The following is a 16,631-nucleotide window of genomic DNA, read 5'->3' as shown; positions in this document are numbered from 1 at the left end:
GTTTTGAAATTTTAATTTGACACCCAGCCTCAACAAGTGTTTGGGAGAAGAGAGTTCCAGATTTCCACTATCCTTCGTGTGAAGAATTGCTTCCTGCCTTAACCCCCGAACAGCTTAGCTCTAATTTTAAGGTTATGTCCCCTTGTTCTGGACTCTCCCACTAGAGGAAATCGTTTCTCTCTAGCTACCCTATCCAATCCTTTACTCGTCTTAAAACACCTCGATTAGATCACCCCTTAATCTTCTATATTCAAGTAACTACACGCCTAGTCTATGCAACCTGCCCTCATAATTTAATAAGAATATTTCAAATATCTTGACAACAAGAATGCATCATAAAGCATGTAAATCTTCTAATAGTGTTTTTAATTTTGCAACATAGATAATTACACTCAAAGATTTCAAGAAACATTACTTTTTTAAGAAATCAGTCAACCTTTATGTTCTCATAACGACTTACCTCTTGAAAAATTCTTTTAAAACTGTTTTCTGATCCATTATTGCTTTTTTTTCCCTTAGTCGATAATCATCCTTTAAATTAATTTGAGACATAACCGACTCCGTTGTGGTACTCCAATCCTGTAATTAAAAGTGGTCAGCTATTAATTTCACGTGCCTCTTCCTAGCATTGGAATAACTAGAGACCCAACAAAATCCCTACTAAACCCCAATTTCGGCATTAATGCAGCTCAGCAGACATAGGGCTCAATTTTCCCCAGTTATCTGCGCCTTTTTTTGGCGTGCGGCACTTTTTTTGCAGCAAATTAGAATATCCAAGTTTCCCCAAAGTCCCTGCGCCAGCATAACTCAGCTAGTTACGATTTTTTTAGGTTAGTTTTTTTTGCGTCGTAACCTGATGTGTGCGCCAGTTTTTCACATTTAAGCAAGTTTGGCCAACTTACATTTTTCCTTGGAACCTTCTGGGCACTTAAGAAAAAGCAGCGCACATTAAAAAATCGGCACAGCAGGATGCCATTGTTTTTAGGTGAAGTTTTGGAGGGAGTCAAGAAGGCAAAGAATATGCATCATGAAGCTTAATTTTTTTCAAAGTGAAAAGGAAGAAAATGGAAGTCGAATGCAATTCTTTAATTTTTGATTTTTTTTCAAAGTACCACGGCACCACTGAACATCTGTCTCCTCACTGGGCTCGAGGGTCAGAGCGTCGGCCGGCAGAATCGTTCCCTCGCCCGGACATAGGGGCTCAGGGCTCGGCTTCAAAAGAAGCCTGGGGGGAGGGGGGGGCGCGCGTGGAAGCTGAACTGAAGGGATGTGAACCCTTATACATACAGTAGCTTCAAAAGAAGCCCGGAGGGAGGGTGGGGGGGCATCTGGTCGGTGGTGGAGTGGTACTTTGAAAAAAGTCTAAAATTAAAGAATTGCATTAGACTTCGTTGTCCCAAATGTCTTCATTGAATGCCTAGCTTCCCGTTCTAAGCAAGCCTATTGCGTATACGCAAACCTGGGTGTGTTCCATACTAGGGCGTCGACCTTGGGGAGAGAAGTCCTTTGTTCTGCTGTTTTGAGCTTCTTGCAAAGCTACAATTTAATTAAGGGGGCAATATTGACAATGCCATACCTCATGCAAGCGCTTTGCATAATTGTACCGCGAAGGAGACGATTGATTGGACATCATTGCATGAGGAACCTCATAGAAACATAGAAACATAGAAACATAGAAAATAGGTTCAGGAGTAGGCCATTCGGCCCTTCGAGCCTGCACCACCATTTAATGAGTTCATGGCTGAACATGCAACTTCAGTACCCCATTCCTGCTTTCTCGCCATACCCCTTGACCCCCCTAGTAGTAAGGATTACATCTAACTCTTTTTTGAATATATTTAGTGAATTGGCCTCAACAACTTTCTGTGGTAGAGAATTCCACAGGTTCACCACTCTCTGGGTGAAGAAGTTTCTCCTCATCTCGGTCCTAAATGGCTTACCCCTTATCCTTAGACTGTGACCCCTGGTTCTGGAATTCCCCAACATTAATAAGAACATAAGAATATAAGAATTAGGAACAGGAGTAGGCCATCTAGCCAATCGAGCCTGCTCCGCCATTCAACAAGATCATGGCTGATCTGGCCGTGGACCCAGCTCCACTTACCCGCCCGCTCCCCATAACTCTTAATTCTCTTTTTAGTTAAAAATCTATCTATCTGTGATTTGAATATATTCAATGAGCTAGCCTCAACTGCTTCCTTGGGCAGAGAATTCCACAGATTCACAACCCTCTGGGAGAAGAAATTCCTTCTCAACTCGGTTTTAAATTGGCTCCCCCGTATTTTGAGGCTGTGCCCCCTAGTTCTAGTCTCACCGACCAGTGGAAACAACCTCTCTGCCTCTATCTTGTCTATCCCTTTCATTATTTTGAATGTTTCTATAAGATCACCCCTCATCCTTCTGAACTCCAACGAGTAAAGACCCAGTCTACTCAATCTATCATCATAAGGTAATCCCCTCATCTCCGGAATCAGCCTAGTGAATCGTCTCTGTACCCCCTCCAAAGCTAGTATATCCTTCCTTAAGTAAGATGACCAAAACTGCACGCAGTACTCCAGGTGCGGCCTCACCAATACCCTGTACAGTTGCAGCAGGACCTCCCTGCTTTTGTACTCCATCCCTCTCGCAATGAAGGCCAATATTCCATTCCCCTTCCTGATTACCTGCTGCACCTGCAAACTAACTTTTTGGGATTCATGCACAAGGACCCCCAGGTCCCTCTGCACCTCAGCATGTTGTAATTTCTCCCAATTCAAATAATATTCCCTTTTACTGTTTTTTTTCCCCCAAGGTGGATGACCTCATATTTTCCGACATTGTATTCCATCTGCCAAACCTTAACCCATTCGCTTAACCTATCTAAATCTCTTTGCAGCCTCTCTGTGTCCTCTACACAACCCGCTTTCCCACTAATCTTTGTGTCATCTGCAAATTTTGTTGCACTACACTCTGTCCCCTCTTTCAGGTCATCTATGTATATTGTAAACAGTTGTGGTCCCAGCACCGATCCCTGTGGCACACCACTAACCACCGATTTCCAACCTGAAAAGGACCCATTTATCCCGACTCTCTGCTTTCTGTTAGCCAGCCAATTCTCAATCCATGCTAATGCATTTCCTCTGACTCCGCGTACCTTTATCTTCTGCAGTAACCTATTTTTTTGTGGCACCTTATCGAATGCCTTTTGGAGATCAAAATACACCACATCCATTGGCACACCTCTACCACCATGCTCGTTATATCCTCAAAGAATTCCAGTAAATTAGTTAAACATGATTTCCCCTTCATGAATCCATGTTGCGACTGCTTGATTGCACTATTCCTATCTAGATGTCCCGCTATTTCTTCCTTAATGATAGCTTCAAGCATTTTCCCCACTACAGATGTTAAACTAACCAGCCTATAGTTACCTGCCTTTTGTCTGCCCCCTTTTTTAAACAGTGGCGTTACATTTGCTGCTTTCCAATCCAATGGCACCTCCCCAGAGTCCAGAGAATTTTGGTAGATTATAACGAATGAATCTGCTATAACTTCCGCCATCTTTTTTAATACCCTGGGATGCATTTCATCAGGACCAGGGGACTTGTCTACCTTGAGTCCCATTAGCCTGTCCAGCACTACCCCCCTAGTGATAGTGATTGTCTCAAGGTCCTCCATTCCCACATTCCTGTGACCAGCAATTTTTGGCATGGTTTTTGTGTCTTCCACTGTGAAGACCGAAGCAAAATAATTGTTTAAGGTCTCAGCCATTTCCACATTTCCCATTATTAAATCCCCTTTCTCATCTTCTAAGGGACCAACATTTACTTTAGTCACTCTTTTCCGTTTTATAAATCGGTAAAAGCTTTTACTATCTGTTTTTATGTTTTGCTCAAGTTTACATTCATAATCTATCTTCCCCTTCTTTATTGCTTTCTTAGTCATTCTTTGCTGTCGTTTAAAATTTTCTCAATCTTCTAGTTTCCCACTTACCTTGGAGTAATTTGATACTCTCCTTTATTTCCTTGGTTATCCACGGCTGGTTATCCCTTCTCTTACTGCCCTTCTTTTTCACTGAAATATATTTTTGTTGCGCACTATGAAAGAACTCCTTAAAAGTCCTCCACTGTTCCTCAATTGTGCCACCGTTTAGTCTGTGTTCCCAGTCTACTTTAACCTCAGGGCATGTAGGATGATGGGCAGGAGGCCTTACACAAATCGGGTATATCGAGATAGGCCTGAGCGATGCAGACTGTGTGAGAAGGCTGCGTTTCCGCAAAGAAGTTGTAACCGAGATCTGTGAGTTAGTAAAAGCAGATCTGCAACCGAGAAACGTCAGGAGGACTGCTTTGTCAGTTGAAGTAAAGGCTACAGCTGCACTTTCATTTTATGCATCTGAATCATTCCAGGCCACAACTGGGGATGTGTGCGCCATTTCTCAACATGCAACGCATATATGCATTCGGCAGGTGACTGCGGCACTATATGCCTGGAGGAATGACTACATAAAGTTCCCCATGACTGCCCAGGCAATGTGTGAAAGGGCTGTGGGCTTCTCCAGGATTGCTGGCTTCTCAAAGGCACAGGGGTATATTGATTGTACCCACATCGTCTTGTGAGCACCTTTGGAGGATTCCGAGATATACAGGAACAGAAAAGGCTTCCACACCGTGAATGTGCAACTCGTCTGTGATGACATGCATTGCATCATGTCAGTAGATGCGAGATACTCTGGGAGCACTTATGATGCATTCATCCTATGCGATAGTGCGATATCTGTTTCAGCAGCATCCACAAGGGCAGAGCTGGCTGCTGGGAGACAAAGGGTACAGCCTCACCACCTGGCTCATGGCACCCCGACGCGTAACCCGGACAGAAGCTGACCAGGAATACAACATAGAGGACCAATGGCATCTTGAAGCAGCATTTCCAATACCTGGACCATTCTGGAGGCTACTTGCAATACTCCCCTGAGATTGTCCGTCAGTTCACTGTTGTGTGCTGCATGCTGCATAACTTAGCCATCATGAGGCAGCAGCAGCTGGTAGTGGAAGACCCACCTGAGGTGAGAGTGGCTGATGATGAGGAGGAAGATGCAGAGGAGGAGGACGAAGAAGCCGTGCAAATACCTGAAGATAGAAAATAGGTGCAGGAGTAGGCCATTCGGTCCTTCGAGCCTGCACCACCATTTAATAAGATCATGGCTGATCATTCACCTCAGTACCCCTTCTTTGCTTTCTCTCCATACCTCTTGATCCCTTTAACCGCAAGGACCATATCTAACTCCCTCTTGAATATATCTAACGAACTGGCATCAACAACTCTGCGGTAGAGAATTCCACAGGTTAACAACTCTCTGAGTGAAGAAGTTTATCCTCATCTCGGTCCTAAATGGCTTACCCCTCATCCTTAGACTGTGACCCCTGGTTCTGGACTTCCCCAACATCGGGAACATTCTTCCAGCATCTAACCTGTCCAGTCCCGTCAGAATTTTATATGTTTCTATGAGATCCCCTCTCATTCTTCTAAATTCCTGTGAACACAGGCCCAGTCAATCCAGTCTCTCCTCATATGTCAGTCCTGCCATCCCGAGAATCAGTCTGGTGAACCTTCACTGCACTCCATCAATAGCAAGAATGTCCTTCCTCAGATTAGGAGACCAAAACTGAACACAATATTCAAGGTGAGGCCTCACCAAGGCCCTGTACAATTGCAATGAGACCTCCCTGCTCCTATATTCAAATCCCCTCGCAATGAAGGCCAACATGTCATTTGCCTTCTTCACCGCCTGCTGTACCTGCATGCCAACTTTCAATGATTGCTGTACATGACACCCAGGTCTCGTTGTACCTCTCCTTTTCCTAATCTGTCACCATTCAGATAATATTCTGCCTTTGTGTTTTTGCCACCAAGGTGGATGACCTCACATATATCCACATTTTACTGCATCTGCCATGCATTTGCCCACTCACCTAACCTGTCCAAGTCACCCCTGCAGCCTCTTAGCATCCTCCTCACAGCTCACACTGCCACCCAGCTTAGTGTCATCTGCAAACTTGGAGATATTACACTCAATTCCTTCATCTAAATCATTGATGTATATTGTTAACAGCTGGGGTCCCAGCACTGAACCCTGCGGCACCCCACTAGTCACTGCCTGCCATTCTGAAAAGGACCCGTTTATCCCGACTCTCTGCTTCCTGTCTGCCAACGAGTTCTCTATCCACATCACTACATTACCCCCAATACCATGTGCTTTAATTTTGCACACCAATCTCTTGTGTGGGACCTTGTCAAAAGCCTTTTGAAAGTCCAAATACACCACATCCACTGGTTCTCCCTTGTCCACTCGACTAGTTACATCCTCAAAAAATTCTAGATTTGTCAAGCATGATTTCCCTTTCATAAATCCATGCTGACTTGGACCGATCCTGTCACTGCTTTCCAAATGCACTGCTATTTCATCTTTAATAATTGATTCCAACGTTTTCCCCATTACCGATGTCAGGCTAACCGGGCTATGATTACCCGTTTTCTCTCTCCTTCCTTTTTTTAAAAAGTGGTGTTACATTAGCTATCCTCCAGTCCATACGAACTGATCCAGAGTCGATAGACTGTTGGAAAATGATCACCAATGCATCCACTATTTCTAGCGCCACTTCCTTAAGTACTCTGGGATGTAGACTATCAGGCCCCGGGGATTTATTGGCCTTCAATCCCATCAATTTCCCTAACACAATTTCCTGACTAATAAGGATTTCCTTCAGTTCCTCCTTCTCGTTAGACCTTCGGTCCCCTAGTATTTCAGAAGGTTATTTGTGTCTTCCTTTGTGAAGACAGAAGCAAAGTATTTGTTCAATTGGTTTGCCATTTCTTTGTTCCCCATTATAAATTTGCCTGATTCTGACTGCAAGGGACCTACGTTTGTCTTCACTAATCTTTTTCTCTTCACATATCTATAGAAGATTTTGCAGTCAGTTTTTATGTTCCCAGCAAGCTTCCTCTCATACTCTATTTTCCCCCTCCTAATTAAACCCTTTATCCTCCTCTGCTGAATTCTAAATTACTCCCATTCCTCAGGTTTGCTGCTTTTTTTGGCCACTTTATATGCCTCTTCCTTGGATTTAGCACTATCCCTAATTTCCCTTGTAAGCCACGGTTGAGCCACCATCCCCATTTTATTTTACTCCAGACAGGGATGTATAATTGTTGAAGTTCATCCATGTGATCTTTAAATGTCTGCCATTGCCTATCCGCTGTCAACCCTTTAAGTATCATTCGCCAGTCTATTCTAGCCAATTCACGTCTCATACCATCGAAGTTACCTTTCCTCAAGTTCAGGACCCTAGTCTCTGAATTAACTGTGTCACTCTCCACCTTAATAAAGAATTCTACCATATTATGGTCACTCTTCCCCAAGGGGCCTCGCACAACAAGATTGCTAATTAGTTCTTTCTCATTACACATCACCCAGTCTAGGATGGCCAGCCCTCTAGTTGGTTCCTCGACATATTGGTCTAGAAAACCATCCCTAATACATTCCAGGAAATCCTCCTCCACCGCATTGCCACCAGTTTGGTTAGCCCAATCTATATGTAGATTAAAGTCGCCCATGATAACTGCTGTACCTTTATTGCACGCATCCCTAATTTCTTATTTGATGCTGTCCCCAACCTCACTACTACTGTTTGGGTTTGTACACAACTCTCACTAGTGTTTTCTGCCCTTTGGTATTCCGCAGCTCTACCCATACAGATTCCACATCGTCCAAGTTAATGTCTTTCCTTACTAATGCGTTGATTTCCTCTTTAACCAGCAACGCCACCCCGCCTCTTTTTCCTTCCTGAATGTTGAATACTCCTGGATGTTGAGTTCCAAGCCTTGTTCATCCCGGAGCCATGTCTCCGTAATCCCAATTATATCATATTCATTAATAGCTGCCTGCGCAGTTAATTCATCCAGTTATTACGAATACTTCTCGCATTGAGGCACAGAGCCTTCAGGAGCACGACGGCGGAGGAGGGTGGGGCAACGTGCCCCTTTAATGATTGCTCGAGCCTTGCACCAGCAGCTCATCAGTAAACGCTTTGCTGCCTGAAGGCTCAGCAGCAACTATTCCACATGGACCATGTTTACTGCCTGGACCTGTTCCGTAATGTGTTGTGTTAATGGAACAAATAATGGAAATGATTCAGTTATAATTTAAAATATATTTTATTCAAAAGTTTAACACTTCTTTGTACTTAACTTAAATAAAAATATTCTTGTGTCAAACTTTAAAGTTTTCAGTTAAGATTACTTACAAACTTTAAGATCACTTACAAACTTTTAAACTTGTAAATTTACATCACTTATAAAAAACTTTTAATTTGAGAACAGTTACAACAGTAACAACAATAATAACAACAACAGCAGCAGCAGCAGCAAAGAAAGGCTGCACCCATCTCTCCTTTATCTTACTCTAAGACTGCCCGCACGAAGGCGTCAGATTAGTAAAAGGGAAGGTGAAACGAGACCTGGGTGTCATAGTACATCAGTCATTGAAAGTTGGCATGCAGGTACAGCAGGCGGTGAAGAAGGCAAATGGCATGTTGGCCTTCATAGCTAGGGGATTTGAGTATAGGAGCAGGGAGGTCTCACTGCAGTTGTACATGGCCTTAGTGAGGCCTCACCTTGAATATTGTGTTCAGTTCTGGTCTCCTAATCTGAGGAAGGATGTTCTTGCTGTTGAGGGAGTGCAGCGAAGGTTCACCAGACTGATTCCGGGGATGGCTGGACTGACATATGAGGAGAGATTGGATCGACTTGGCCTTTATTCACTGGAGTTTAGAAGGATGAGAGGGGATCTCATAGAAACATATAAAATTCTGACAGGACTGGATAGATTAGATGCAGGAAGAATGTTCCCGATGTTGGGGAAGTCCAGAACCAGGGGACACAGTCTAAGGATAAGGGATAAGCCATTTAGGATTGAGATTAGGAGAAACTTCTTCACTCAGAGTTGTTAACCTGTGGAATTCCCTACCACAGAAAGTTGTTGATGCCTGTTCATTGGATATATTCAAGGGGGAGTTAGATATGGCCCTTACAGCTAAAGGGATCAAGGGATATGGAGTGAAAGCAGGAAAGGGGTACTGAGGTGAATGATCAGCCATGATCTTATTGAATGGTGGTGCAGGCTCGAAGGGCCGAATGGCCTACTCCTGCACCTATTTTCTAAGTTTCTATGTTTCTAACTACTTGACCAAGGTCCTGCCAATTCTTTTTGCACTGGCCTCCAGACCTTGGGGTGATCACCATCGCACAGTAATCTTCTGCAAGTTGGTTCCAGCGTTTCTTAATTTCTTTTGGTTAAATTTTTATGTGATCTCTGCTGGTGTCCAGCTCGAGCCATCTGGCCTCAATTACAGTAACTCGTGCCTCCACTTCGTCCTGTGAGAAATTCTTGGTCCTTGAGCCACGTTGCATATTGCAGCTCTGATTTTTCCACTGAGAATTAAAGTTCTCACACAGAATTGGCTCTTTAAAAATGGCCGAATACAGACCGGGCATGCGCAGTCACGTAAAAAACGTCATTTTTTTTTCACGCATGCGCAGAAGAGGGGGCATCGTTTTTTGGGTGCAGACATTAGGCTCTACTCCATGAAGCTAAAGGACAGGCTGCGCAGCACCAATTTCAAAAATTAGAATGGGGAAACATGCAAGTTATTTTTTTTAAGTAGTCAGGGCCAAACAAAACGGGCATAACTCTTGAAATACGCCAAAAAATGGCACTGGGGAAAATTGAGCCCATAGAAACAGAAGTAGGCCATCCAGCCTAGTGAGCCTCTTTCAGCTTTCTGTTAGATAATGACTGATCTCCATCTACCTGCCTTGGCTCCATATCTTTCAATCCTCTAGCCTAACAAAAATCTATCAATCTCAGTTTTGAAGTTTTCAATTGACGGCGATCCCGCCCCGCCCAGCCTCAACAGCTTTTTGGGGGAGAGAGTTCCAGATTCCCACTCCCCTTTGTGTGAAGAAGTGCTTCCTGACTTCATCCCTGAATGGCCTAGCTCTAATTTTAAGGTTATTCCCCTTTGTTTTGGACTCCCCACGCGAGGAAATCATTTCTCTCTACCTATCCTATCAAATTCCTTTAATCATCTTAAACACTTCGACTAGATCACCCCTTAATCCTCTATACTTGAGGGAATACAAGCCCAGTCTGTGCAACCTGCCCTCATAATTTAACCCATCAGCCCCGGCATCATGCTGGTGAATCTGCACTGCACCCCCTCCAAAGCCAATATATTGTTGCTGAGGTGCGGTGTACAGTTCATCCAACGAAGAACAAGAGGTAAAAAAAAACACGGAATCAATGTGGATGGATGCTCACAGCAAAGGCAGCTCAACTTTGAGAAATGATAAATGTTTAGAAACTGAATCAGGAGCTATTTCTCAAGAATGTTTCTATTTCTGGCTGGTTGGCAACAAAGACTTGCATTTCTATAGCGTCTTTCATGACCTCTGGACGTTTCAAAGCTTTGCAACCAATTAAATACTTTTGAAGTATTGTCACTGTTGTAATGTAGGGAATGCGGCTGCCAGATTGTGCATAGCAAGATCCCACAAACAGCAATGTGATAATGACCAGATAATGTGTTTTTTAGTGATGTTGATTGAGGGATAAATATTGGCCCCAGGACACCGGCGATAACTCCCTCTGCTCGTCTTTGAAATAGTGCCATGGGATAATTTATATCCACCCAAGAGGGAAGACGGGACCTCAGTTTAACATCCCACCCAAAAGACGGCCCTTCCTGACTTGTTTTCAAGTCTCTGGAATGGAGCTTGAGCCCATGACCACGACCTTCGAGTGCTACCCACTGAGTCACAGGAGGAAAAATTGGAGGTAAAGTTACCTCCAAAGCAACAATTTATTCTCTAATAATCCAAGAACTGCAAACAATATTAGTTTCATTGCATCTTCAAGGTTATTGTTAAAATGGGGAAACATTTTCAATCTCTTTGAGTAGGCTGGTTTGTAATCAGGAGTCTCCTACTAGCTGTTATCACTTAGTTTAGACTTTTGTCAAATCCATCAAATAAAATGGGCTATGTCAAGATGTACTTTGATACCAGTGATATCTCTTGGGCATTTCAGTCCAAGGTTAAAGTTAAATATAGATTTCAAAATAGAAACCTCACTTCATTTGCTTATTTAATAATTCAAATTAATTGCTTACTCCATCAGGAAGATTTGAAAGCCGCTTATACGCCGAGCGGTGTAAGTTCTTTCGCTGTCCTTGTTGAAGTGCATCTACATCATAATCCTTAGGTTCCGCCTCCCTGTGCTGGTACCTGCAGAGAAAAAAATTATGACATCACTGGTTAGGCCTCTGCTGGAGCATTGCATCCAAATTCTATTTCAAAGAAGAGCAGGGCAAGTTCTCCCTGGACAAATATTTATCCCTCAGCCAACCATCATTAAAACAGATTATCTGGTCATTATCATTTATCTGGTCATTATCACATTGCTGTTCATGGGATCTTGCTGTATGCAAATTGGCTGCCACATTTCCTACATTAAAGCAGTGGCTACACTTAAAAGTACTTTGTTGGCTGTAAATTGCTTTGGTTGCGAAAGGCTTTCTTTTAACAGAGCAAGAACAGGTGGGACATTCTGTTTGGGCTCAGGGGCTTGGAGACCTGCAAGAAGGTAGTACACATTTTGTGGAGAGAAGTGGCGAAGGCAGTGAATCCCAGGATTCCTTTGCAAGTGCAGGAAAAAATTGAACATCCTCACAAGAGCAGCCAAGGTGAACTATCTGGTTGCTCTCTCTCTGAACCCCTTCCTTGCAGTCTTTTTATTCAGTGGCTTCTGTTCATACATGACTCTCACAATGCCAAAGGAGTCAAGAGATGAAAGTGGATCTGACATTCAGGAGCAGAGGGTCCATCACAGTCAAAATCCGGCTCATAAGCCTGTGATCGCTGGTGCCCTATTTTGAATAGAATATGCCAGATGAGTATCACACTCACTTGGAGGCACTGAGGATCAACCTGGAGCACTGAGGACAGATGACTGAAGTCACAGAGGTGTCCTGAGTCAACATCCCAAAAGCATTTGATGCGATGCAGTGTAACCTGCGACAGATGTTGGCACCACAAACATCTGTATGGCCCCACTGACTGTGCATCGAAACAGGTTTCTAAAAAATTAATTCTTGGGATGTGGGTGTCGCTGGCAAGGTCGTTATTTGTTGCCCATCCCTAATTGACCTGAACAGGGGCAACGAGGAATGGAGTGAGCAGGGGCTCACTTTCAGAGGGCAATTAAGAGTCAGCCATTTTGGTTTGGGACTGAAGTCACATATGGACCCCAACCCGGTAAGGATGGTAAGGTTTCCTTCCCTAAAGGACATTAGTGAACCAGGTAGGGATTTACTATAATCCAACAGCTTCACTTTTTCTGAATCTGGCTATTCATTGCCATACCTATTTCTAAACTGAATTCAAATTCTCCATGACATGGTGGGATTTGAAATTCCATGGGACATTTTACTATCTTTAAAAGGTGCTATATAAATGTATGTTGTTATTGCTGCATGGGCAGTCAGGCACCATGCACAAATGGTCACTTGTACCTGTATCTGGCTGTGCATTATAAATCAGGTGCTCTTCCACAAACTCTAGCAGGGGCAGTGCCTGGAGAGCACTGTAGGGCACAATCACAGTGTAGCTAGATCGCCACCTGCAGAATTTCAGGCTCAGCCTCAATTTTTAAATTCTCATCCTTTTTTTCAAATCCTTCCATGGCATTGCCCCCTCCTTGTCTTTGTAACCTCCTTCAACCCTTCAACCCTCCGAGGTCTCTGCGCTCCTCTGATTCTGGCCTCTTGCGCATCCCCGATTTCCATCGCTCCACCATTGGCGGCTGTGCCTTCAGCTGCCGAGGCCCTAAGCTCTGGAATTCCCTCCCTAAACGCCTCTGCCTTCTCTACCTCTTTTTTTCGTTTAAAACGCTTCTTAAAATCTACCTCTTGGACGATGCTTTTAGTCACCTGCCCTAATTTCTCCTTATGTGGCTTGGTGTCTTTTTTTGCTACTCGCTTATGGGACATTTTACTACATTAAAAGGTGCTATATAAATGCAACTTATTCTTCTTGTTGTTTAATAATGGGCCTTAATTTGCTGTAGCAGGACATCTGCCATTAGTTAGACTTGCCCTTGCACGTTTAGGTTTTTACATTTGTCGCGTGGCAAGTTGCTGAAAGTACAAGGTGATAACACTGAACCGAGGACACCGTGGCATCAGAGACCTGAGTGAACAGGGAAAGCAACAGGGCATCTCCTTAACCAATTAGATTGAAGGGTTGAGGAATAAATAGTGCAAGGACGGAGAAGGAAGGTGAAAATTAGAGAGGGTGAATTAAGTCAAATCAGGTCCAGAAACCGAAAGAGAGGGAAAGAAAGATTGGATTAAGAGAGAGCGAGAAAAAAGACAGAAAGAAAAAGTTTTTTTTTAATTTAATATTTTGAAAATCTCCATTAAAAGCTGAAGGAATGAAACTCCACACTTTGTAATAGTTAATTTTCAGTGCCAGAGGGGTTGACTGGCAGTAATTAACGCCTATCACGTCGTTATAACGGCACTTAGACTGGAATGGACAAGGCTTCACTTTCTGTGGCGAGTTTAGTCTGTATCTACCGCGCAAAAACAGCAACTTCACGCCATTCAATGCATGTCAATGGTGAGGCAGGCAGCGTGATGTTGTTTTCGCGAGGCTATCGGCACAACAACTTTTAGATATTTCAGTTTAACATCTGTCCCTCGCCAGAAGTTGCTGTAGCATTTGTGCTTAAATAACAGTGCGCGCCATTAGCCTCACCGTTATTTTGACAGCAAATTATGGCCCAATAAACAGAAACAGTGGTTATGGACGAGCAACATTAACAACACACAGCCTGCCTCCTCCATTCTCTCTCTCTCTCTCGCCAAACCTTCCATGTTTTGCTTTATAAGCCCAACTTGCCTGTCCCCGTGCCCCGGGAGGTGAGTCGTCAATCCGCCCACCGACCTCCCAATGCCCCCAGGGATTACTGTAACCATGCACCAAGAAACACAGAGCTGCAGCGTCCCACAAATTCTCACTGCTGATTTAACAATAAAATTGCTGCTGACGTTAATATCATCTTTACATAGAAAAAGGCTATTCAAAGTTTAATAAAGTGTTTCCAGGTGTTAATCACTTACCAGTTGCAGACCAGCACAGGCCTGCTGTACGTCTTTTGAGTTGACCGGAGTCCAAGAGAGCCTTTACGATCTAGATAGTCAACTGCACAGTCCATTTGCCTCCTGTTCCAACTGTTTGTCTTCACCCGTCTGCCTCACGATCTTTTTTCCGGTTAGTTTACTCCCACTCAAATACCATCCACTGGTCTACCCTCTTATTGCCCTTCCGCGCTCTGTCTCACTTCACTCACGCTGACTTTTGCCTCGCTACCTCACTAATCCCTTTCCCCTTTACCTAAACATGCCCTTTCTCACCTCGCTTTTGAACTGCTTATTCCTCTCACTCCTTCTTTCCCATTACATATCTTCCCTTTACTTTTGTCTCTCCTGGTTGCTCTTTTTTATTCAGGTGCTTCCTCTGCCTCGTATGTTAGCTAGCTTTCACTCTCTCCTTACTCTGTCGGATATCTTTACCACTGTGGCTTTCAATAATACTATTTTGCTTTCTCTCTGTCTCACTCTCTTTTACTTTGAGCCTCTCAATTCATTTCCCTTTGGCGTCACATTCTGTTTTGCCTCTTTACTTTCTTTTAATTGTCTCAATGTTGGCTACCTCTCTCTTTTAATGTTACCCTCTCAGTTGGTGTAGCTATCTGTTGCCTTTTTCTATCTGTCTCCTGTTATCTCCCTCTGAAAGGTGGCTTTATCGCACTCTTTTAGCTCCTTCTGAATGGTGCCTCTGCTTATTATTTTATCCGTCTATTGTTTATCGCTATCTCTCCTTTTTACCTCCGTGTCAGTTATCTCTATCTTTATCTCTGCCAGTCATCTCTATTCCTCCTTCTACCTCCGTCAGTTAGCTCCGCCTCCTTACCTCTCCGTCAGTTCTATCTCTATCTCTCTGTCAGTTATCTGTAACTCTCCTATTTCCCTCTCTCAGTTGTCTCCTGTTTCTCTCTTATCTCCTTCCTGTCCCTCTCAGTTGTCTCGTATCTCTCCGTTCTATCTCTCTCCGTTCTATCTCTCTTAGTTGTATCCTATCTCTTTCAGTTGTCTCTCTCAGTTGCCTCTTACCTCTCTCTCTCGCTCTCTCTCTCTCTCTGTTATCTGTTATCTCCTATCTCTCTCTCTCTCTCTCTCTGTTATCTGTTATCTCCTATCTCTCTCTCTCTCTCTGTTATCTCTCTCTCTGTCTCTTATCTCTCTCTCTCAGTTGCTGGGCTTCCACTTTAATGAGCAACGTGGCCTGGGACCAAGTGAGCAGGCAGCTCACACTGCAAAGTAGTGCCCCTTTACGTTGTGCTTACGACGGCACCAGGTGTGAGTTTTATCACAAGAAATAAACGTCACTGAAACAAAGGTCGTTTGGCACTCAAATAACAAAACCCTGCGCACATAGCGGTTGCTATGGCCGCTTGGGGAGGTGCACACTGGTGATCCGTAACCTGGATCTCTCCGCAAGGCCGACCTGCAGCCGAACTATTTTCCCAATTGAAGGGTTGGCTGCAAATTACAATTAGTCTGTGTACATTTTAGATATAACTAAAGGCCATACTTTACTGTTTGTAGAAATACATTTTCCATAGTTAAGGTTGAGCATATTAATATAATCAAATTTGTTTATATTAATAAACAAATAATCTTAAAACTATAAGTATCTCATTTCCACAAAATAACTAATATAGTCACTTGTTAAAATTTTACTTTTCTTATAAAATGTGCATAAATGTGATAATTTATTGTGTGTAGAAAATAAAGTTTTCCCACAATAAAGGTGTATCATATTAATATAATCAAATATCTTAAAACTATAATAAGGCAATCAGTACTTTAAGATACAGATCAGCCATGATCTCATTGAATGGCAGAACAGGCCCGAGGGGCTGAATGGCTTCCTCCTGTTGCTATGCTCCTAATAATGATTTTATATACACTAAACGATCAATACAATGTTTTTAAAATGTTACTTTTAGAATAAAAATGTGTGTAAAGGTGATATAGCCAAGTTTGCTGACAATATAAAGATGGGAGGAAAAGCAATGTGTGAGGAGGAGACAAAGAATCTGCAAAAGGACATAGACAGGCTAAGTGAGTGGGCAAAAACTTGGCAGATGGAGTATAATGTTGGAAAGTGTGAGGTCATGCTCTTTGGCAGAAAAAAATCAAAGAGCAAGTTATTATTTAAATGGAGAAAAATTGCAAAGTGCTACAGTACAGCAGGACCTGGGGGTACTTGTGCATGAAATACAAAAGGTTAGTATGCAGGTACAGCAATTGATCAGGAAGGCCAATGGAATCTTGTCTTTATTGCAAAGGGGATGGAGTATAAAAGCAGGAAAGTCTTGCTACAGTTATACAGGGTATTGGTGATGCCACACCTGGAATACTGCGTGCAGTTTTGGTTTCCATAATTACGAAAAGACATACTTGCTT

At 43.2% G+C, this 16,631-nt stretch overlaps 1 protein-coding gene across 1 annotated transcript in view; it reads right to left on the bottom strand.

Annotated features, from left to right (window-relative positions):
* LOC139260830 (cilia- and flagella-associated protein 95-like) overlaps positions 1–14,863 on the bottom strand; it is a 68,449-nt gene extending 53,586 nt beyond the window's left edge. The window contains exons 1-3 of the mRNA XM_070877041.1: positions 14,220–14,863; positions 11,208–11,322; positions 461–579 (exon numbers count right to left, since the gene is read on the bottom strand). Of these exons, the coding sequence (XP_070733142.1) occupies positions 461–579; positions 11,208–11,322; positions 14,220–14,314 (329 nt within the window). The 5' untranslated portion in view covers positions 14,315–14,863. The remainder of the gene's footprint in view (positions 1–460; positions 580–11,207; positions 11,323–14,219) is intronic.
* Positions 14,864–16,631: the final 1,768 nt, after the last annotated feature.

This window comes from Pristiophorus japonicus, chromosome 1 (assembly GCF_044704955.1).
Source record: "Pristiophorus japonicus isolate sPriJap1 chromosome 1, sPriJap1.hap1, whole genome shotgun sequence".
NCBI lineage: Eukaryota > Metazoa > Chordata > Chondrichthyes > Pristiophoridae > Pristiophorus > Pristiophorus japonicus.
The sequence above is the reverse complement of the archived record's forward strand: the minus strand, read 5'-3'. Positions and strand labels throughout refer to the sequence as shown.